Genomic DNA, 26,331 nt, shown 5'->3' with positions numbered 1-26,331 from the left:
TTAATGCGATTGAGTATTTTTATTAATTTCAATATCAGCTATAAATTTCTCCCTTTTTGGTATTATATGTTTTGAATGACGAAAGGATCGTTATGAAGCGGATTTACTTTATTTAAATTGATACTTATTCAATGTGGCTTATGCTTTTATGGCAGCACACTCTTTGCCTAATTATGTACATTACAGTATGTTGCGATAAAATCTTTTTCTTGAGGGTTGGCTTAATTTAATTTTGTTGTGTAATTAAATAAATATTTGCCTTTTGTCTAAAAACTTTTGACCCTTACTATCGCTTTTGAATATCGGTATTTAAATAGATTACTAATATCTTTAACAATATAATGATGTATTATAAATAAAACAAAGTAACTTTACTCTTTACCTTTAAAATTTGTGTATTTTTAATATTAAAATAAAACTGTCTCTGTAAGGACGACGCATTTAAAATGTTCCAATATTTACTAAAACCTCTGATAAGTTCGCATTCTTAATGAATGAATTAAACTTAAAAGAAATATCTTTTGAAATGTAAATACATTGCAAGATACGGAAATAAAAAAAAATGTTCAACATAAACTTGTAATATAATTTTATCACGCCTTCTTTTATAACAAATTCTTATATTTACATTTCAGTCTGAAAAAGAATAATTAAGTTTATTTAATTAAATAATTGAAAACATGAAAAACTATTAAATATAATTACATATGCTTGAAGTCGAATGTACGATGTTTCGCTTAAAGCTTCACGATTAATTAAATACGCAAATCGAGTTTTAACATCAACCGTAAAATCGATTACGTATTAAAATCTTAAGTACCAATCGTATCGGATATCGGAATCGGTTTTAAATATCGATAAGATAACTCGGATGAAGGTGAGACGGCGACTTGTGAGCAGCATGCGGTCGGAGTAACAAATGCGTCACATTTAAACTCCGATCGTCTTCTATTTACTAATATCGTTTTATTATGTTAATGCTTTCAGCGCGTATTAGTTCCGTTGGGCTGATATTAATATCGTAAGGCTGCAGTTGCATCTCAATGAGCCCGGAGCGTGACTGTTCGAACGAATTTAGATGCTACGTCGAAGATCGAGCGCTGTTTCCATTTTACGAGCTTTTATAGCAAGACTTTATTCAAGTAACTTTGATAAAGAGTTACCTCGTTTCTTATATTCTAAACGATTAATCCAAATGTTTACATATTTATATGTGGAGATACATTCAGAAGTGTTTTTTTTTATAACTTAAGGTGCCAAACGAGCAAGCGGCCACCTGATTCAGCCAAAATGGCGAAGCAACCGCTGCCCATAGACATACGCAATTGCAGATGCGTTGCCTACCCTTATCCGACGGAGGTGAAGACGGACATAAAGAGGATATTTTCCCTTCCTATGCATCTCCTCCACCGTCAAATTCAGTTCCTCTTCCCATCCTCTTTTTATAAGAAAAGGGTGGTAAAGAGAAAGGGACTAAAATTAGGCCTCCGACACCACACTCATCAGACGAAACACGGAATTGCTCCCATTTCACGCCTGTTTTCTGTATGGTCGTGATATTACACCGGGCGTGTCGGGCCATTCGTGCTATGTTAAAGCGGGCACTACTAGTGTTTTTATAAAAAAGGGTTTTTACTTTTTCAATGGAGGATGGAGAGCAATGAAAATGAATATAAATATCTGCTACATATTGATTGATTGAATTCTATACTTTTAAGGATAACACTATTACTCTCATAAATATTGAAGCAATCTTCGATGGGGGTCCGTCGTAAATCCATCGCATGTCTGCGATGACGTAGGAGAATTTCGCACAGCTACTGCTTCAGATTTTAGCTGGATTTAGTACTGGCAGCAGGAGACAAGATAGAAACAGAGACTAGTTTATGGATATGCGAATACAGTGCGATATATGTTCTCTTCGATCTGTGACATCGTAGGTTACGTATCGAATGATATCTACTTTAGTACTCCGAATGAAAGTTTTGTTTTAATAAAACTTGTGCTAAACTAACCTCATTAATATATAGGATACTTCTGTTTGTGCAACGTTTTAAATTTCATTTATATCATCATATAACAAACACCTAAAATAGTAAACTTAACCTATCGTGAATAATAGTTTAAAGTACTTGTTACAACTTAGCAACACCAAGCCAAGGTGTCTGTTGTGATAAGTTATAAAGTAACTGTGTATGACGTAATGCACAAGAATAATGTATAAAGACATATTATCTGACATGATTGCTGTAATTGTTCAACACCTTCAATTGATTCAGTAATTGTTTCAATCTCGTGTACGACCAGCTTTACTGTCTCCACTCTTTATAAGCAATCAACAAAAATGACCGGCCGTCAATTTCACAGGCCATCGCGGCTTCCAAATATGTACAGTCAGCATGAAACATTTTTGTAATTATTTTTTAAATGATTTTACAAACTAATAAGTTTTTATCTAAATTGAATCACACGTTACATAACTTTAAATATTATGCTGTTTTAATATTTTTCCTAATAATGAGCAAGATAACATTGTTTTATTTTTTCAAATAAGTCATGATGCAAACTTTTTAAAAACATTTAAGAATTTATTTATTTAATGTAATCTTCTCTGATAAATTTCAGGGCATATTTTAATGTCTTTCTATTACATTTGATCAATTTTACAACTAAAGTCGATCACTACTCTGGAATGTCGAGATACTTTCTTGTCAACTGTACCTGCCACGCGATACAGCAAGGGTAATGACAACATCACGTGTATTATCTACTCTGCGACTTTACGGCCTTTTTATTTACCGCTGCCACTGCGATTGGCGGTAACTAACTTACTGCACGTTTTCTTCTAAATTGTCCACTTAGAAAGTCGAGAGCGGGAATATCTTCATCATTTTGACAGATTGCGGCAACAATCATTTGAAGATTTAATTTTTTTTATTACGCACTTCCACCAATTTTTTTATTGCTAAATCACTGTTGTAGTTAATGGTTTTAAAATTAATTAAATTTAGATGTCAAAAATTCTGGTCTACTAAAATTATTCATAGGAAAGATTTATTTATATTAATTAAATTAAAACTACTGAAACGATTTTTTTCTTTTGGGTACCTACATTGCCAATGACTATCATACTGTGGCAACACTTGTTACTAGAATAAGTACTTTTTTAATTACCCATAGACGAAGTATTACCTTAATAGACAAAAACTTTTAAATCAACACAATAACAAAAAATATCCCATTCTAATTAGAAAATCTTTTAGTAAAGGGATCGCTAATGGGTATAGTACGATCGAAAAAAGTTGGTCGTGATGTCGGTCTGGTCGGAGGATGTATGGTAATGCACCTGCCGCTGCGCCACCCACCTCGACACAGCTAGTTATGCAGCCGGTAACTCGCCGCGAACCTTTGCACGACCGCTACCGTGTAATAGACGCCCGTTAACGTCAGACCTAACTTTACTTGACTACCTTTAAACTAGGTATCTCTAATTGAATGTGGAATGGTAATTGCTTAAACAAAAGTAACTAACAAGATGATTATCAAACGTCGTTTCCGTAACAAGTATTACCACCTTTTTTTGATAACCAGAGCTAAAAAAGTACCAAAACATTTTATTGGTGTGTAATTTCAATTAATTAACTACTGATTTTATGCAAAAGTTAAAAAGAATGTGCATAATCTAACTATAAAATACTACTTAGGCGATATATAGAGTGCTCTAAAATCCTTCAATAACGTTACGCCTACTTTTACATTAGTTATTGACATAAAGGATGTTTACAAATACTACATTCGTAGTAGCGTGTTAAGATAAGTGGTGTATACCTGAATAGCACCAGGCTGGCCAGACGACCGGCGCCTCTGCGTCCAGATCGCGGCGCGACAGCGGGGCCAGCATCACACCGGCAGCGCCTCCGCCCACCGTAACATCGCACTAGCCTACAACGAACACACCACTGTACACGGACCTTCTTATACTGGCTATGGATACTAATAGTTTCCACATTAAAGCAACTAAACACTTTTGATTGTGAACTATAACGATTTAGGTAAAACTATTACCGGAGGTAACACAATAGTTAACTATTCGACATATTGGCCAATAGGCGATGATTTTAGTTTGAATAGGATATGGTTAAAATCTTCTTAACAATTAGGTCCAAGTTTATTCAAATTACAACGTTCACGATACGATTGAACTAAAATGAACTGACGAGTAGTTTTTGCTTTCGATTCTAAAATAAAAATTTAAACAAAAACAACATCATCTCAACTACCAAATTAAAGTGAGAAAAGACATTTTTTATTCGATTAATGATCGATTTTCGTATCTGTTTTTCATCGAATCGTCAAAGCTATGGGTGCGGAAAATCAGTGCGGGTCGGTCAGAGCGTTAAAATCGATATTTTACGGTTCAGATAATTCATCGGATGCTGTTCGTTTCGGAGGTTATTACACTGTTGTGCTAGCGATATCTCTCGGTGCAAAACATTGACACTCATTATCGTAGTACCGCTTACTGAGTAAAAAGAGCAAAAACTTTGAGGTGTTTATAGAAAATGTGGCTTCAGTGTTTACGGTGAGTACGTTGTTTAATAGATATTTTTACTGTTTCTTTTATTTCTACAGTTATGTGCTTAAAATCTGTAATTACCACTTTAAAAACAAAACTCGTAAATTTGTGCTTCGATGTAAAAATGTTTAGATAATTTAATAGCAACGAAATGTTCATACGATAGATACACACAATCTAAGCGCAAATTACATCAGACAGCCCTACCCTACTTTCTACTGAGAAGGTGCCCATTTGATACCACAATTAAGTTTATTTTTAAATTTCCATTCCGTGACAATGGTCGAATTTAAACAGCGAACAAGCGTTCCATTTTCAAAGGAGCGGTTGGCGCACGCGTCGAGCCCGCGGCGGCCCACGTTCGCGTTGCACGCTTCCATTTAGCACAGATAAAATAGACAACCGTATCTTTTTAAACGACATTTTGATAGAGATGTGTTTGTGATAATTTTGTTACAAAAAATCATTTTTCTATTGAATAATCTGGCATCAAAATTTGATATCCGTACTTCATTTGTAATACTGCATTTATGAAAAAAATTTTACATTGTTTTTTTTTTCATTAATATTATTAGACTTGTTTAGTATTTAACTAATATCCTAATTAAGCAAAAATACTAAAGAGTTAACACATTTGAAATTCAATATTCACTGAATGCCTAATGAATTTATAATTTACCACTTCAAAAAAAGCAGATACGTTATTTAATTTCACGAGCAGAAGTGTAACATCTGCCGTCACTTAATCTGTGGCGGTGGCGTGTCTATGGCGGTTGGCGGCCGCGAGGCGTGTTCTGGTTGCGCGCCAGGTGTCGCGGTCGTGCGCCGAGATCGCTCGCAAACTCGGCTGCACTCATCAATTGCGAGCAATTGAGCCTTTTTTCTGTACGACCATTAGAGAAGACACGCAAGTCGTCCAGGTGACAGTCATTATACAGCGTGTTCCAAATCAAAAAGAGAAATCAGATTTGTCAACTAATAAGTTTTCGGCGAGAAACTGAACCCTAAAATATTGTACTGGTTTATTTAATGAACAAATTTTGAAAGAGTATCTCCGAAATAATTACAATATTGTTTAAGGAACTTTAATGAAAAAGCAAAAAAACACATGACAAATAAAACGAAACAAATGACCTCCAATATTGTTGTAATTACTAAAAAAATGCGATATGCCAAAAATAATAACAACGACACCCTCAAAAAATAGGAAGGGTAATAAAAACTAAAAACCGGTTCAGATTACAACTTATTATAATTTAATCTTCAAGTAATATTACAATTCTTTAGCATATAACCTTCTAACATTATGCCACTGAATCGCATCCTTGGCGTAATCTCAAAATATTATCTGTAATGGACTTGCTATTAACCTTTGTAGCACCCAGGTACATCTGATTCTATTCCCGGATTCTAAACAGCTATACGGGGGTCTCGCGGATTTGAAATCGCGCTGTATACGAGTCGGTTTAGAAAGCGGTGGCAATTACTCCGCGGACGGCGACCGCTATCAGCACAGCGAACGTCGCGCCCCCTGTCCCCCGCGCCCCTGTCCCCCACGCCCCTGTCCCCCACGCCCCAGGCGGACTTCTCAAACATCCTGTATACTGTCATTTACATTAACAAAGGTATAGAACGCAGCTTAATTAGAACTGGTGATTTTCAATTTAATTAATAGTTGCTTTTTTAATAGAAAAATAACAAAACAGCAATTATTTTATTAAATACACTGGACAGTTAATTCTATTTATATAATTATTTTACAGCAACACAGTTTACGTGTGTAGGTATTTCTAATTTACAGTTGCGAAAAATCTGATGATTTCGAATTCACATGTGCCAAAATACAAAATCTACCGTAAACCTAACCTAAAAAAGGTTACCTTTAACTTCCTATTAATGTAAAAATATACAATCTACAAAGTAATTGTTTGACCATAAAGCAATATAGGATATTGACTAAGCCAGTAGGCCAAGAGTTATACTTAATAATTGATAGATCTTCGAGGGACAATAATTAATAATGCGGTAACTTTATCATCAGTATTAACACCAGGTTCAAGTATCACAATCAATTACTGGGCACACGAGCAATTTGATATAATAACTATTAAATCGATTTACTTGTTAGGCACACTGTAACGACTTTAGATGGTAACGGTGGAACGTAAATGTAATTTATGAATGGATTCTAACTACAGAGCGCTCTTGCAATTTCGTTATCGTAGTTGTGAAAGAATTTGTTGAGAAATATAGGTAAGGGGAATTGGATTCGACAGAGAACGGGGCTTATAGGAATGGGATTGTTCTCTGTGTACGATCTTTTCTCTGTCCACTTAAAGTAGGAAACAGATCGCCAACTTAGAGATGCATGGAGGCAGTGGTCATTTTACTATTTATGCAAAATCAGGTAGCTTCAAATAACTTTCTAGTTTTCTGTATTTTACTTAAAATAAATCGAATCCTATATTGTTATCATCCAAAGTAATTACCAAATTAATTAAAGTATTTCGTTAAGTATCGACTAAGGTTATTGTTACAATTTAAATTACTAAAGTGAACATGCTGACAAGTACCAAAAATAATGTTGATCTCTGAAATCACAAATTGCTTCACGTCATTACCTTTAATGTGCGTTGTTATTTATTAATGCAGTAACACATTTGTAAGTTAAAACCATATCAATTATATTAATAAAAACAAATAACATGTATTATTCATACGGTAATTTTAGTACAAACGATCGACTCTTCACTAACCAGACCCCACAGAAGACTTACGATAGACGACCCTTGGATCGATTCTTCATTACCCCTCTATCGTCTGTCTAGTTAGAGAAGAGGGGGGCAAGGTATACCAGCAAATCAAAGCTGTCCCTATGTTAATCATGTGTCAAGTAAATTTTACATAAAATCGCTTAGGAGTAATTCATTAATGTTTAAACGTGGACGTTGTACGTATAAAATTAATGATAGGGTCGAAGGTAACGGCAGATCAAAGCGGTTGCCGGTTGCTCCTATGATTTATTAGTTCTACTGAAAGCGTGTCTTGTAATGTGAGTTTATTAGACTAGATGTGAAATCTAGCTTAGCAATACTTAAGCACGATTACAGCCATATTACCTTTAACTATGTATAATTAATTGTAGCTATTAACAGATAAAATTCGTTTTAGGCAGTAACGATTAAGATAATTTAGTAAAAATTATAGAATTGTTGACACTTCAAGTTCAGAAATTTACAGTTTTCTATTCTCTTTTAATTTCCCATCTTTAACCTATACTCTATTCTAATATTATAAAGAGAGAAGATTTTGTATTTTTGTATGTATTGAAATAACTCAAAAACTACTGGGCCAATTTTAAAAATTCCTTCAACGTTAGAAAGCTAATTTATCTGTGAGTAACATAGGCTATATATTTTAATTTCACGCGAGCGAAGTCGTGAGCAACAGCTAGTCTTAAAATATACGTACTAACAATTTAGTAAACAGAAAGGTATAGTCTAATAGTTTTAAAGACATTCGGATGTAAAAGTATACAACAAATGCATGAAGTATAAAACTATTTTACTTAATAGAGAGCTCACGAATCAACTCGTGTTCGTAGAATCGATATTGTTGTCAATACGATTGTGATTTAACTGAACGGATAATCGAACGGTTAAGTGGAAGTCATGGCTGCAGCGGTCTTATGACAACGTTCTGGGTAACTAGGAAGACATGTTTGAACAAATTTACAATAACCACAGTCACGAGTTATTAAAAGTATTGGAACTTTGATAATCGGATTAATATTGAGATATGTAACAAATTTAACTGACAGTAAGATCTAATTGATTAGAGAAAAGATCGGGGCCTGGAATGTTTGTCAGTATTACAAACTAAAATCGACTTGTAGGAAATGGGATTTATGGATGCGTATAGGATGCTTGTATGGGAGAAATTTACTGAACTAGGCCTAGTCCTACCATTCAGTAATACCTTTGATAATGATAGGTTGCTTGTAGAATTTAACCTTGCATAACTCTCAATGGTGTCTTCAGTAACAGTATAAGTAATGGAGGGACGAATGTAACAAGAAAGTTAGTTATGAATGTGGAGGTAAGGTAGAAGATAAAAATGACATGATCAAGAAGGGAGTGATGTCTGAGATGGCGTATGCTAGAGATGTGGAGGACAAAAACCTGAAAGAAAGAATTACTATATGCAAAAGAAAATGTTACATGTCCACTGACCAATATTTGCGTATACTATTAACACACCGTTTACTGTCGAAATCTCATTATAATGATTGATGTATCTATCCAGCAAACGGAACAATAGCATCGTACAATAGTTGTTCGACATTAACGATATTCTTAACCCAATTAATGATGATATCAAATTCTCAATCATTAATTTGATTAATGTCATCGCAATGTTCGTTTAATCGCCTTCGAGATTAGTGACGTTAGGCGCAAATTCGATAATAGCTCTTATTATCATTTGCATAGTTTTTACTTTTGTTCGATGAATACTAAACTATCCGACACGAAACCAATCAGACGTAAAGTTAATTAAGACCCGTCGGAACGTCTTTATTTTCTCGTAATCACTGCGTACATCTCATTTGGTAGGACTGTAATCATAATAAATGTACTACAGGAAGCAATGCATCTCCTTTATCACAACTATTAAATACTAAATTTAACGTAGATATTAAGAAACATCGCATTTAGAAAGTAAGATTTTTTTCTAACCTCAAATTTCTTATGAATTGTTATAATTGATTACAAAAGAACTTAAATACCGCATCTTGCTTCAAAGAGTCACACATTTTCAGTCATCTATATCTACACTAACATTATTCAGATGAAAGATTTGTATTTTTGTATGTATTGAAATGACTCAAAAACTACTGGGCCGATTTAAAAAAAAATTCACCCTTAAAAAGCTACGTTATCAATGAGTAACAAAGGCTATGTTTTTAATTCACGGGGGCGAAGTCGAGAGCAACAGCTAGTTTGCGATACAAACTCTGAACTCCGAAGTATAAAATACGATCTTTATTTGACTTCATACTCCCAAGATAAAGGTAAGGCGACACCTTAGGGATATTTCTCTTATACAGAATAGAAGGTTCTCGAAGTTTCATAGTATATTTTAGTATCCAGTGGCGTCCGGAACAGAACAATAGGGCATGTGGAGCGAGGATGCGCGGAGGTCGGGCCAAGGTTCGCCGGGCGATGCCTTTTGTTCTTCTCCGCTAACTAGGTTATGACCGCGACTACGTCTCGTAATTAGTCATGAATATTACCTATGAATACGTTACAAGTAACAATCTAGTATTGTGATTTATGAAAAACATGTAATTTTATACACGCAACTTCACGCTAATAACTCTGTTATGGATGTATCACAATAAAATGATTGATTTGTTTATTTTTTAAATTCTATGACAATGTTCTGTTTTTTCATTACAAATGCAGAAAAAATTGATAGTTTTAGTAAAGTTTTTAAATAAAATATAGCTGATTATCGCGACTTGATCCGTGTGAAATAAAAAAAAAACAATAAAAAATATAGCCCATGTTACTCAGCAAAAACGTCGCTTTTAAATGGTGAAAAATTAGTGTATTTATACTCAAGGGTCCTATAAATATGAAAAAAAAAATCTTTATAAAAGTTTATGTACTATATTTCAATTTACAAAATTTACAAACACATTGTTACAAAATGTCTCAAAATTCATTGTTAACATGAAAACAGTGACGACATAACACGCTCTATTATAAGGCTCATTATCGTTTGCATAAATTGTCGTATTTCTATAGAAATCGCCTACAGAGCGCGTCGAGTGTCCGTCCTACAAATGACCTTCGATCCCGAGCAGGTCGCAGCGGTGACCGGCCACCACTCGCATTAGCATAAGGACAAAGCCTCCCGCAATGAATAAACACCACTTTGACGCACGACACTCCGACTTTGGGGCGTTAAAATGACGCTCACGGCATTTCGTCGAATTAAATTCTGTCTATACTTAGAACAGCAAGTAACCTACGTAGTATACGACTATGATTTTTCGGTTAGAAGATAAAAATTCTAACAAGTAACTACCACGCGTATTATGGTGCTAAGGTATTTATATCAGTGTAGTAATGAGACAGAAACTGTGAAAAATAACGTATTCCTGAATTGAGCACCATACAGATTAAATAGTAAAACACTATGATAAAAACATTTTGTTAGAAAACATTTAATAAAATTAGCACGGTATATTAACTTAAAATCAAAATTCGTAATTATTTAAATAACAATAGTTCAATTCACTTTTAAATCTAAAATGGTATTTATAAAGGGAAGTAATAAAGCGGCATTTTAGCGCCTCTGTTGTAAATCGGCAGTCTTTATCATGCAAAACTGTTACGACTTTTGGTTCGGTTCTGATTTCTTGCAATGAGGGACAATGCTTAAGTTACGTAGTCGCCGAAAACAAGAATAGACTCAGTTCTTCTCAGTATTTATGAATAACAAACGTATTTACTTTTGTAACTTTTGAAAGTGAAATAAAAGTCAACTAAAAGTATTTATTAACGCCGGTATCGTATTTTTCTCCAACTGTTGTCACTTTTCCTTCCTACCCTTTTTCTTATACGAAAAGGTTGGGAAGGGAACGCGTATTTGACGGTGCAGAAGACGCATGGGAAGCAAAAATATCCTCTTTATGTGCGTCTCCTCCATCGATCAAGGGTAGGCTATCCGCTATTGCAAATGTCTATGGGCAGCGGTCGCTTCGCCACTATGACGGATTCAGATAGCGTTTGCTCGATTGCCACTTTCTGATTAAAAAAAATACGATTTATCATTAGACATGATATTTTATAGCATTCCAAACACGTTAGTACTGAGTATGGGCGTAGTGCCGGCAAATGTAACAAACATATTAGCGTTATTAACACCTCCGACTTGTAAGTCATAACACCACGACCCCTAAACTGTAAGGTCATGCAGTTATCGCGGAGTCACGCACACAACGACACAGCGGTCACGTTTGTCTGATAAAAACAATTGCATTGTGTTGGATACTTATGTCTGTGAGGAAAAAAAGGCAAAATTAATCTCAAAGTCATAATTATTATCAAGTACTACAAACTGTATTATACCTATGCAATATAAGCAGGATTTCTTATTCAAATAAAACTTAATGCACCGCGATTTTCTTAAAAAAAGATCAATCGAAAATTACCAACAGTTAAAGTTTCAAGAGGCCACAACAGAATTAATACATAACCTAAATATCGGTCGAGTATAAAACTCCAATGTTCGTTAACAGTGTTCACTGGATTACACACAGAAGTACGCATGACCCGGTCGTGACCCTTTAGTGAACTAATCCACGCGTCATCGCGAGACAAGCTGGCAACCGGTCTGCTTGGCAAGTGGCCAGGCACGACCAGCGCACGGGGAACACATTGGACCTTTAACTCATATTATGAAAAATACACAGACGAATTGAGAACCTCCTCCTTTTTGGAAGTCGTTTAAAAAGGTGATAAACACATTTAGAATTTACAGTATTTGTGATGATAAAATGAACAGAACGATCTAGAAAACGACAACCTGAGGCGTAATATAAAGAATGTTGCTCACAGCCTCGCCCGCGTGAAATTAATAAAAAAAATTAACAATATAGCCTATGTTACTCACAAGTAAATTATCTTTCTAATAGTAAAAGAATTTTTGAAAAAGGCTTACTAGTTTTTGCGTGAATCAAATACGTACAAAAATACAAATCTTTCCTCTTTATATTATTAGTATAGATAAGGACATCGAGACTAATATTTGTGGCAAATAAATGCATAGGAACGTACTTAACTACACTAGTCCGCAACAATTCGGCTTGAATAAATATATTTACATTTTCAATCACATTTATTTAAATAAATAATATAAATATTAAAGCGCAACTGCGTATAAAAAATATCTTACAAATATTATCCTGTGAATTGTTTCATTCACATTTTCCTCATTACATCATCTGTCGTATTCCAAATTATTCAACATACATCTATGCATATACAAATGTAGAGGCTAAAAGACATATTGTCTTGTGCCTCTTTGTAATCCGCCATTTTGGCGCTGCCTACCAGTTGGTAGAGGTGGTGAGGATTCGAACCAACAGAAACGGTCTGACGTAATCACTCGAATTCAAGTTGGAAGCAAGCAAAAGCTGTCATTCCTTAGCAATGCCCTATCCATTTACGCAAATCAATGCTTAATAGAGATCTAGAAATAAGGAAGATATATATGATACTATCGGGCAGGTACAATTTTGTGCGTTTGTATGTAATTATATATATATTTTATAGTTACTTATTAAGAGAAAAAATACTGAAAAAAATTATGTATTGTGTGTTAATATAGGCAGGTTAGTTTATGAACTAAAACAGAACAACAGTTTACTGTTCGTCCTGTAAAATTTACTCTTGCCTATTACGATTTTATTCCCCGGTGGCGTCGGTATGTACAAAAGAGTGCTATCTCCTTACATCAATTACATTAGCATTTCTTCCAGAGCAGGTCAAAACTATAGGCGACCCATCTTTGTTCCTTATTGCATAACCAATCCCGTTAGTGTTTCCTTAAATAAAAATGACTACATTAGAAGTTGACAGTGAGTTATGTAACGCATCAAACATGTCAATGATGCTGACCCTATTGACTGCGCGAGCCTTGACCCGGCTTGACTTCTCTCATTCGTGTCAGAATATAACGAGGGTCATGGGCTATTAAAGCCTTATTAACGCCGTTATAATAAAAGTTAATCATTTTTCAAGTATTTATACATTATTTGATAAATAACAATATGTACATATAACTTAAATTTAAAGTTATTTCTTGAGGTATTAATCTATCTATCTATACTATTATAATAAAGCGTAAACACACACTTCTTTGCCTAAGATGTCAGCAATCACATCATATTTTCGAATAAGTCCTTTTTTAATAAAAAGCCCTACATTTACGTCACGCTTTAGGTGTTGTTTTCATGCCATTAAACTTCGGGGGTAAATGTTTTACATAAAATCCTACTGCGGGAAAGAAACCATAAATTGATTCCAACATCAAAAAGCAAGGTTGTCATCATGTCATTTTGACATTTGTAATTTGACAAATGTAAACATTAAAATAAAAATTTAATAATTTCATGGGGATGAAGTCGCACGGGAACAGCTAGTATACGTATAAAAGAAATCGGACATTAGTGAAGAACTAAAACTTCCATTAGCAATTTAGCACAATAAGATAATTATGAAAGAGCTTTCTTCACAATTTTTTTTTTAAGATTTGAAATGAATATTTCTTGTCACATAACATACACCTACAATAGTATACACATGTCTATACAACTCAACGCCTATGATTCATTTTAATGAGATAATTAATAAAAAATGTGATGGAAAAGGTCAGACATTGATATACATAACAGAATTTAAAACAGGCGGACATGATCGGAGACATTTGTATTCATAATCTCTATTGAAATTATTGCTAACTAGTTCTATGATTTCTGTACGCGATTGTACCTTATATTGTCCCTTCGTCTCAAAAAGAACATAATAGATCCCTATAGTATTAAACAAAATGCAAATCCACGCGACTGTACCTCCCAGTTTCCCAAGGTGCCAACTGAAACATTTCCAAGCATGTAACGCGGCACTAATTTAAGGTAATAAGTAAAAGATAAGCTATCTCCGACAATGCGAGAACAACACGGCCGTTTGTGGATTTATTGAGCGCGTCAGGCGTAAGTCCTTGCTATCGGGTGATTATCGGTCAATCCGCGGAGGTCATCCATTGTTCTACACGACGTCGTCGGTGAAAAATTTACGAGAGTTCGTCTGTTGTACTGTTACATGCCTCAGCGACAATCTTGTTACTAGCGATATCTTTTATAATACAGGTGGTGAAGTAAAAACTTTAGGATTTTTCAAGAATATCGCGGCCACGGATTTGTTTGTATTATACCATTAAATATAAGAGCGCGCGCACATCTTTTACTAAACTATAGCACAACTGTTTAGTCGCATTTTGATTCCTATAAGCTTACAAACATTACTCGATTTTTAGATGTGCAACTAAACAGTGGAATGGGTTGCAAAACAATCGACTATCGATATTCGCAGTAAAGATGTGAGGTAGTTTAATCGAAGGTGTGCTTGTTCTTAATGGTCAACGAGAGAAATGCATATTTAGAATCATTTTGAATTTCGACCACGGATCAATTGGTACTATTCGATCACTTTTATATCGATAAAAATTAAAACATGCAACTTTCGTATTTACTATACATCAAGAACAACAGTGGTAGAGCCCGCTTTAACATCTTCGCACGAATTGGCCGGCTCGCCCGGTGTAATACCACGACCACACAGAAAACAGGCGTGAAGTGGACGCAATTCCGCGTTTCGTCTGATGAGTGTGGTGCCGGAGGCCTAATTTTATCCCTTTCCCTTTCCACCCTTCTCTTAAGAGGAAAGTATGGGAAGGAAATGTGGATTTGACAGTGAAGGAGAGGCATAGGAAGGGGAAATGTCCTCTTTATGTGCGTCTCCTCCTCCGTCAATGAAGGGTAGGCAGCGCATCTGCAATTGCGGATGTATATGAGCAGCGGTCGCTTTCCATTTCGGTGGATTCAGGTGGCCGCTTGCTCGTTTGCCACCTTATATTATAAAAAAAAAAAAAAAGAAACAGAGAAGTGTCAATAATGGCATTGAACCTGAGACTAGACTCAAGCGATAGCTCAGTCCTGTTTACGAGGGCCGCTCGTTACTGCTGACATGTTTATTCGGGCGCCCACGCCGCCGCCTCACGTGTGGCTCAATGTATGTACATGTATTGCCACAAATTAGAAGCGTAAGCGGTTGTACAAAAATATAGACAACTAGCTTGCGCCCGCAACTATATTCGCGTGAAAAGAAGTAGCCCATGTGTTCTTCTATATGTCTACATCTATGCCAATTTTAATCGAGATTTGTTTAATTTAGGCGGCAAACTCCAACAAATATCCATTCCTAAGATTATTAAGTTAGAAAGACTATTATGTGAAATCACAAAGATAGTACAATAGCTAGATCAATCACTTGGATATAGTAATAAAAATTGCAACAAAAATTACCGTTTATTTATTTGAGCTGACTTCGCTTTACTATCTGTGTTTTGCCTCTGCGCCCGTGTATATTAATACATATTAGTTAATGATAGAAATAACCTTTTACTAGGCTTATGGGCTTTTTTTCTAACTCGTTCAATTAGAACAGGTAACTTGGACCATAAACAAAATATTATCTTTATTGACAACTTCATAGAAAATTTACATCTATGGTCCCAAAAGTAATAACGTAATCTAAATTCACTTCAACTAAAACATCGACATATATTCTTTTACATCAATACGAGAACAAATGACAACTCTATAACCGCAAAGAGTGAATAAAATTCACATTTGTATTGTTTGAAACGTGAATTGAGTGATTTGAATAAAATAGACGGTACATTTTTATCTTAACGACAACTCACGTATAGTGCGGTGTTAAGTAGGTGGCTTATCGAAGAAGTACGCAGGAATCCTCATAGTTGGAGTAAATAATACTATCTTGTAAGTGACACTGATGTTCACTCCAATGAAGAAGTAAGCAGATGGACGACACGATAAGCTAGTTATTTAACTGGAATGACCTGATAGTTATTTAAATCATGAAAGGTCAACACTTACGAAAATATGTTTATGAACGAGCTGTTGTTAACGACTTCCTCCACGTGAAATTTAAAAATATAGCCTATGTTACTTAGTGATAACGTAGCTTTGTAATGGAGAAAGAATTGTTGAAATCGGCCTAGTAGTTTTCGATTTATTTCAATACATACATATACAAATCTTTCCACTGTATAATAGTAGTATAGATTAAAGTATGAGAGTCGTAAATTTGATGCTATAATAAAAATGTATTAAAAACATAAAAAAAAAACACTCGAAATCCTAGTGACGTAGTACCATCGTGTTTTAAAACTAATTCAACGATTATTCGATAGTTTTCTTTCATCTACAAAAGTAATAAAATGTATAAAACAATTAAAATTAAATTCAAAGAAAAACTGCGAGAACAATTGAAAATGATTACGAACGTATAAACCGAAATGCCTAAAACATGAAACCGGTACGATAACAACGGAAAACAGTACAGATAAAATACAAGCGAAAACAAATTTCTTTCTCGTTATTATAAAGTTCAATTTGTATTGTAGAAAAATTTCATTATACGGCGTTACGTATTAACTGCAAAGGTTAGTAAAGAGGTCATGCGATAAGAGCGATCGTTTTCAAGTGGAGGTCGCGTGGAAATCGGAAAATTCAACGTTGATATTATTTTAAAATTCTGTACACTCGGGTAATTGTAGTTTTTTTTCCTTTACGGTCATGATTTCATTATAAAAAGTATATTATCCTGTTTGTAATTTTAATATGGGATTTATTTACAAAATTAACTAGAAGTTACAGATATTTTTTTTATTGTTAAAACGAAAAGTATTCATTTTTAAAACGTTTCAAACTGTGCAAATGTCAGACAATATTTATCGGGTCCAATAAAAGCGTAACAACGTATACGTAAAGGTCACCCAGACATTGGCCTCAGCGGCAATGTCAATTATCACTGCAGTGTTTGACGAAAGAATATAGCCGGCATAGTTAGGAGTAGAGTCAATATTAACAGATGAGGCACACAGCCTTCGCCGCGCCGCAAGGTCGGAATATAAAGCTGCAATAGACAGCTGTCATTGGTGACGTGCGCTAGTGACGTACCCGCGTGGACAGGAATGTTCGATAGTGACGGGAATTTATATCTAAATACAAAAAAAAATAGGGATTTATTTGAGAAGAAGATATATTTATTTTTTTAATTTACACGACAGTACTTACGACCTGGTTAATTCGAATTAAGAAACTCAGGTATTTTCCAATTCATGAAGAAAATACAACTGTTTGCAGAACAGTATAATATTTACTTTTTCTATAAGATTTTCTTAGAAAATCTAATCTATAGATTAGATAGAATACTGTTTAACTACTGGACCGATTTAATAAAAAAAATACCATCAAAAAAATAATTTGTCTGTAATATAGGCTGTTTTGTATTATTTTTTAATTACTCGCGAGAGAAATCGCGAGCAACATCTAGTTAAATAAGGAGTTAATTGTGAACTGTATTTGTAAAAGTCTGGAATCCAATTCTATCATTTCTGTCAACTTCGAATTCTTTATTGCACACATTAGCTGTCGACATTCACAGCTTCGTGAATGAAATGCGTTTAAACACTATAATGCGCATAGCTACAATATCCAATTTCCATCAAATGACCAACCAATAAGTGTAATGGAGCAAAAAATATAATTACTCTGCTAGCTCGCGTGTTACGGTAAGAAATAAAATGTCAATACACTTTTAATCATTGGATCTTAGACATGCTGTCACGTCAACTAAGCGCTGTTTATAATTTCATCATGAAATCTTGTCATCGAATATGACCGGCCATTAGTGTTTTTGTAATGAAAATTACAGTTTTTATTAGCTTATAGAATGATTTTTCGCTTGCGTTTTTTTATAACTTTATTGGATAGATTGTTGGTCGCCTTAAATGTGCTTTATTAAGGACACAAGTAGCCCTTTTTGTACAATACTAAAAACATCATACATTTATTATGTAGTAAATAAGGATTTTAAATATCAGACATATCAAGATATCTGCATCTTTTTTACATTTATATTAAAATCATAAAACTTTTCTACGATTTATAACGCGTAATTTCGTTTAATAAATTACCATAACAAACACCGCCATTACTGACATCGCCACAGATCTACACAAAAAGTGGCGCGAATGTTTTCACGCGTCAGACAGAGGTCGCCAGTGTCAAATGCGACGTTGAGGTCACGCAACATTTGACACTTGAAGTACCACGCACTTGAATATTATGTGAACTTACTTAGTAGGTACTCTATTGATATTTCTGATTATTTTCTAATACACTTGATTTAAACGTCTGAGTAAACCAATCAATGTTTATTTTTAATCCTTTTGTATCTTTGCCCTAAAAGATGTTTGCAATTAAGCATAGAGTAAAAATTAGATAGTCGTCAAATAGTTTTACTACACGGTATACTGTTATACCATAGACTAGCTTGTCTAAAAAAATAATCACATTCGATTTAACACACTGGCCAAAAGACAATAGCGCTGGCCACAGATGATAAATAACTCCACTCGCGCCACGGGCCGAACTAATTCAACATTCGTGTAGTTTTTTCACATGATAATTTGTCACAAATATTGATAGAGGCAATAAAATTTATGATGGCAATAAATATACGAGCATGACCTGCAATTCAACGCTGGGTCAAATGGACAAGGCTAGGCAAAGTGCGGCTTACATTAGAAGTTATTTTTATAGTAACTTGATATCCTAAACTCCTAAGTTATATGTTTAGAATTTTTATACGCATTGTGAACCAAAATACTTTAATAGTTAGTCATTAAATTTGGAGTTTAACTTAACAGTGGTAGTGCCCGCTTTAACATCTTAGCACGAATGGGCAGGCACGTCCGGTGTAATACCACGACCACACAGAAGACAGGCGTGAAGTGGAAGCAATTCCGTGTTTCGTCTGATGAGTGTGGTGCCGGAGGCCTAATTTAAGTCCCTTTCTCTTAACCGCCCTTTTCTTATAAGGAGAGGATGGGAAGGGAAAGTGGATTTGACGGAGGAGGAGATGCATAGGAAGGGGAAATATCCTCTTTATGTGCATCTCCTCCTCTGTCGGATAAGGGTAGGCAACATTTGCAATTGCGGATGTCTATGGGCAGCGGTCGCTTCGCGATTTTGGTGGATTAAGGTGGCCGCTTGCTCGTTTGCCGCCTTTTGTTATAAAAAAAAGAATGTTTTAATTTACTTGAGTTCTAAACAGATTTCGCTAACTCTTCGTAATCATCGCATCAGATAATCCATTAAAGAATAATTGCCTGTCAAGAGAACCGATGACATATTAATGCAACGGTAATTAACTGGTGGTAGGCGTATTGAAATCGACAGATGTAATGGTTGATATCCTTCCGCAAGACGCTTTCTCTCGGAATCAATTTAAATATACGACGGGGAATTGAAATTCTAGTAGTAAGATTACAACAATTTGTACTCAATCGTCATCGGCAAATATTCTATCTATTTAAAGATATTATGCGAAAGGCGTGAATTCAGATTTGATGGCTGATAGAGTTGCTTAGAAACTCAGTATATACCGTGCCAACCCTCGTAGTGACATAGGCAGTTTGTCGATGATGTATTTACAAGCAGATACAAACTGCCGCGTTTCGGATCGGAACTCATATATCTCGTCAATGCACGAAAGTTCTTGCAAATAGCCTTTTAAGCGAGTACAGAATGAAGCAGCATAAAGTACGGCCTGGCCAAACAGAGTTACACAATCGCGGTTAAAAACTTATGAATGTAACAACTTAACCAACAAACTAAATTAACATTTAAATAGGTCCAATAGATTTACATTAAAGTAACCTTTGAAAGGTCTAGCGACCATTTTACCTTAAGTATTGTTTGCAAACATTGTCTGCGATAGAATGAAGCTGGAACAAATAAAGTCGTCCATTACGTCGGGTTCGCACAATAGCGGTATGCGGCAAGCGACAAGCGGCAAGCTGCAAGTGGCAAGCGGCAAGTTGTTAGCGTTAAGCGGGAATCGCCAAGCGGCAAAAGGCAAGAAACAAGCGATATGCGGCAAGCTGCAAGCAACCCGAGCTAGTTCCCGCTAAGGTCATACAAAGAGACGCGTCCGCGAGGTGTTTTGTAAACAGAGCACGCGAGATGCCGCGTCTTAGGAATGCCACGGTTTCACTTCATACTGTGCATGGGAATTTGTTTGTTACATTTTACGCACATTGTTCGATATTTGATCGGACGAAGGTTGGTTATAAACATCATGCTCTTGACACTTTCTTAAATCACTTTTATGTTCATTCAATTACAGATCTGTAATTCTTTTAAGAATAACCTAATGGACTGGTCCGCGATCAGGATAGAGATTCCGAGAGATTCCGAGATTCCGACCTAAAGCCTGATGGACGAACGATATTAAAAAAAACAGCGGGAAAAACCTGGAAGGAATGGATGACTAATGGAGAATGGAGGAGGCCTATACCCAGCAGGGGGCATTACTATTTCTTACTTTGTATTTAAATTATTGTAATATTCCATATGTATATGTAAAATACTTTTAAGGATATCCTAAAATATGAAACAATGAAACCATCGGCCAATGGGAATTGTAGATTACAAGTCGAAATTATCCATTAACGACTACTTACATTTAAAAGTAGATTGTAATTCAATAAGTAAACTCGGCCATGCGTAAGCTTACTAGATTTCGTATTGAAATATTTATGCCATATCTAATCGGGGAACATCTACATCTGTGGTTTACGTCGAGGCAAGTCTACATTTTCTAGTTTTACGTAACACTTCTATATTTGTAACAAAGTTTAAAGTGTTGCATTCATTTCTGACCTTACATAATTATTTAAAATTATTTACATTTTTAAATTAACCATTCAAGTTACAAGTAAACCAAACTATAGAATAGGTTAAGTGAAATAGACACGGCATTATATTAACAAATTGTGTAGTTGAGAAATTTTATTTTAACCTACTAATAACCTACTTCATCAAAGATAATTTATTCAGTACTTATTATTTATTTGTTAAACAGTTAACACGTTAAATAATAAAACTGAATCGTATCTCAAAGGAACCGTAAAAGTCTGTCGAATGCGATTAGAAGAAAGCCTTGGCAGAGACCCATCGTCAAAGACGTAATAAACCTGTGTTTTATGCGTCCGGCTCTCGATGGTTTCCGTTTGGAAAATTAAGTTTCAAACAGTTTCATTAATAAAGTAAAGGCGTGGACACATCGCCGGTATACACTCATCAAACGTACGCCGCGCCAGCAAATGGATGTTTAGGATTCTGACTCACCGATAGAATACTTCGAATGTTTTCTTAGAAATCTGCAGCTTGTGAGTTTTCCCAACCTACAATTGTGTTACGGCCGAATACTAAAACGAATCCTAAAAATTCGCTTCGTAAGCGCCGTTTACAATCTTATAGATGTCAGAATTAACGGAATTTGGAGTAGGCTTGTTATTGATGACGCGCTTGCATATTTAAAAATTCGTTTCACTATTCATGCTTTTGTTTTAAAAACAAAAGTCCTCTGTAATTGAAATGTGTAGTAAAACAATGTTGAGACAACAATTAACTTAAAAATTGTATTTAACAGGTTAAATGATATATCCATAAATTAAGATTATCTTTGACCGTATTTATCTAAACTGCAATTTTATGGTTATTTTTAATTGAGACATTATTATAATGCAAACAGTAGCCATATCAAGCGCACACAACTGGCACAGTTCCATTTACGAATATTATTGCAAAATAATAATTAAAAAGGTAAAGCTTATTGCATTTAGTAATTATTACTGATATTTTCTGTACAACGGTAGTGTATGCAACGTTGTGGAGTAATTTACAGTTCAGAAAATGAAAATCGAAGTTAGAGATTACTATGAAAATAGAGAGACGCATGACTGTTTGCGGGATTGTCTTATTGAATTATTATTAATTAGCTTTCACACTCAACACTGTCCACGCGAAATTAAAAAAAAAACTGAGCAGCCTATGTGTTCTTCCAGACTATCCTCTATATCTATACCAAATTTCATCGAAAACTATTCAGCCATTTAGGCTGCAAACTAACATCCATCCATCTAAACTTTCGCATTTATAATATTAGTAAGAATAGTGTTTTTAATTACTTTTTTTAGTAGCCGTAGAGTTATTTAAATCGGTGAAATAAGTTCAAACTTCATTTATGTGTGATCAAAATATATTTGAATATATCAGCATGACCAGCACCATTATAATAATTCTAAATGAGACATAAGTGACATAAGAAGGTACTGGAAAGAACAAAGTAAGAGAGTACACACAAAATTCTTATCTCCTCCAAATAATTGCTTTGTAAATTGACGTTAAGCACAATAGGTCTAAAGCCGACGCATTTCGGTCGTACAACCGGTCGCTTCGTTAGCCCCCGACCGGATCGCGATTATACGTCAATTAGAAGCATTGTCGCTCGCCACCCGGCTCATAAATAACAGAACTGTCAATCCAGCCTGGTCCAGTTCCGCTCGTATTAACAACGAAACTGACCCGCTGTTAAAGTCGACCACTTTACGCTAAAGTCGAACAAGTTCTTAAACTTTTTACAAATAGAATCTGTACATAGAATAAAATTGCAGTGTTTGTATGTAATAACAAAGGAAACATTTCGCGAAGATAATGTATTTACGTTGCTGATAAAGAAAATGGCATTTAAAAAAAATGCCGGAAGCCGCGTTTGTTCCGGGTAATCTCCGTAACAAGTGGACAGATTTTGACGGGATTTTGGCTGGTAGATGTAGGATAGGGGATGTATTAGACATTTTTTTAAAATTCCACGCTAACTAAATTTGCGGCTGACAGCTCGTATGTTTGTAAAAAATTTAAACATACATATAAAAAAATATAGAATTATGGGAAATACAATTGAAACGTAACTGGCTGTTCGTTATTATTTTAATTATCTCTATGGTTTTACAAGTAGCAAGTTTTATTTTTATAACACTTTAGAAATCGCCGTGCTACGCGGCTAAAGTTGAACGCTACGCGCCAAAGACGTGGCGACGCTAAATGAGGTATCAGCCGTCTCATTTGCGGCGACTGTAGAAGCCGAAATGCGACACAGGTCATTACTGGGGCCGTGCAAATGGAAATTGCTCAAGTTATTTCATTTTACGCGTGTTTACCGTTTCCTGTCTAATGGACTAAACGAATCAATTTGCAATAAACTCGTAAAATACGTTGTCAATTTTTTTTCCTTTGAAGTTAATAATTAAACAAATTAAATAAGAAATGTTGACCCAATTTTCTAGGTTTTAGTTTTGAACCTCTGGCGACTTACACAAAATGTCTACCTTGACTGTTAATATTAAAATTATTATGTTTGAGGTAAGATTTCACTGTTTTAATATTGAAGTATATTTGCATCCTCTTAGAGTTCGATGAACTGGAAACTCGAATTTTCGGGCAACGCAGTAAACGATCGCTTTAGAATTCTGATCAGACGCGCCTCGGACCTCGGAGTGACCCGCGCTAGGTAAACGACCGCAAGCTATGTGGGACAAATTGAGCGTAAGGACGACATGAAGGACTTCAACTTGATATATAGCTAATGATGTACTTCCTGGTTATAAATATATTGAGGTTATAACATTGTGTCTTTCGAGACAACCGTTCATCTAAACACTATGCGGAATTACGCTTGAGATGAGGTTTTCTAGACAGCTCCTAAATATTCATCACTCCGACGTAAGCTATCGTATATTACTAACCCAAATTTTGCAAAACAACACATTAATACAATTAAGCACTACGACGCATTAAAATGAATAGACGACAACCAAAATGTACATTTCTTCTTTCTAATATTGCTTTCTATGTTCAACGTTGATTAGTATTTATGTGGTAAATATAAAAACACGAACTAAGGTGTAACTCGCAATGTTATGGTTTACGACACCCTACTAAGAAGACATTAATAACGAAGGTACGCATTATTCGCATTAATTAACTGGCATCAACGTTTAAACATTTTAAAATGTAAAATTCTATGAAGTAAAAATTGTACAGTATAATAAGCGTATATCGTTTTACGTTTTACCAGAGGTTTGTTGTCAAACAATGCGTAAGGAAGCTAACATGTTGAAAGAGCGATCACAACACACACATGCGGACATAATAGTGGCCATTACCCGTGTCACAATAGAATTGGGCATGCACTCAGCTCTCCGTGAAATTGCTTCTTTTAAATACTTTCTATTGCCCCGCAGACATGCGACACACAAATACCAGACCACATCGTAATTCGGTGTACACGAATCTTGTTAAAGGTAATTTAAATTTCTTTAATAATAGCAAACCACAATGAGATTTAATCTTTCCTCTTTACAATATTAGTACAGATACGTATGTAGTACTAAGGATATTTTTACTAAAATATTAAATATTATTGTAAGAAAACCGTTAAAGATAGATATATGCTATCGCGAACTTTTCTGTAGAACTTGTTGAGATCTACAATTCTTTCATACATCATCTTTATGTACCTCCAACGGTTTAGTCAGCGTAAGCCGAGAAAAGTTAAAGTTTAATGAAATTTTAACGCCGGCGTCCAGAAACACGCTGTTTATTAATAGTTCCGAAACATTAGTAATAATAAAATATAGCCTATGTTACTCACAGATAAATTACCTTTCTAATGGAGAAAGAATTTTTAAAATCGGTCCAGTGGTTTTTGAGTTATTTCAATACATACAAAAATACAAAGTTTTCCTCTTTACAATATTAGTATAGATGAAAATCATGACACAATACTTTTTAGAAACAAGAATGCTTTACCTTTTCTATAATATAAAAGAATAGGTTAGTACGGAATTTACTATACAAACCCTAAAATAGCATTAAAACTTTATTCGAGAATGTTCTTATTGTATCAACCATTATATGAACACGATCCGACGTTCACTCAACATCCAGTTCGGTGCGGTAACGTGGGTTTCACAGAGACCTATAACTAATTAACTTTGTACGTCAAAACGACAATATGACGCCCTTAACTACGACCTTGTCCTTTTCAATAAACTCGCTGACAGAAAAATAACAAAGGCAATAAACACAGAAAATAAACAAGTAAGGAAATTGTATTTACAAAAATTGTGACATGTAAAAAGTTTAATAAAGTAAGAATCAATATCAAGCCAGTTAATAATTGAAATATTGGCGGATGGACTATCTGTGATATGTTATTACTTAACAAATAGATTAGGTGACAATGCGAATATGGCTAATTAGCCAAAAATTACCAAATTCACCATAAAATTACCAGCAAAATCCTTACTAAATATTTGGATCAATTTATTCCGATGGAAATGTTACTTACGAGTGGTTTGACGGCAATTTATGAAACCGGCCGAGTAAACAAAATGCTCCAGTTTAAATTAATTGGATCATGAATTAAATAATTTATAATTATCTTTTTTATGGAACCTTGGCTCGAGGAATGACGCAACTTTGCCCCACAAAGCGTAATCCACAAGGGGCCGTATTTGCCATCCATTTTTGGATTCTTCGAGACCTTCGATCGGTTTGATCGAGTTAAGTTCCGCCAGTCACCGAAGCCGGGTTTGTACTTTCGCTTTTCGTTTTTCATAACCTCACGACACCTTCACCGGCTGAGGTAGGCCATGCGTTACAGCCATCAACATGTCGTTACTCTATTATCATATCTACCTAAACGACACAAAGCCTATATTCGTGCAAACTCTTCAGCAACCTTAAACGTATCAGTTGCCGTCACATTGAAGTGCAAAATAAGGAAGTCCGTGTACTCATTACGTCCATCGTTCGCTTAAATATATAGAAAATTAACAAACATATCAGATGTAATAAAATTATTTTATTAACGGACAGTATATATACTGACTTTCGTAAAGCCTTTGATTGTGTTGACCATAAAATACTATTAGACAAACTTGCATATAACGGAATACGA

General features: G+C 34.9%; 1 protein-coding gene across 1 annotated transcript in view; it reads right to left on the bottom strand.

Annotated features, from left to right (window-relative positions):
• The window catches only part of LOC106108549, a 125,972-nt gene that overhangs the window by 90,403 nt on the left and 9,238 nt on the right, over positions 1–26,331 (bottom strand). Inside the window, exon 2 of the mRNA XM_013289747.1 lies at positions 3,829–3,942. Coding sequence (XP_013145201.1) covers positions 3,829–3,901 — 73 coding nt within the window. The 5' untranslated portion in view covers positions 3,902–3,942. The remainder of the gene's footprint in view (positions 1–3,828; positions 3,943–26,331) is intronic.

The sequence above is a fragment of the Papilio polytes genome, unplaced genomic scaffold (assembly GCF_000836215.1).
Source record: "Papilio polytes unplaced genomic scaffold, Ppol_1.0 DF821511.1, whole genome shotgun sequence".
NCBI lineage: Eukaryota > Metazoa > Arthropoda > Insecta > Lepidoptera > Papilionidae > Papilio > Papilio polytes.
Note: the sequence above shows the minus strand (reverse complement) of the source record. Positions and strands in the feature narration are given on the sequence as shown.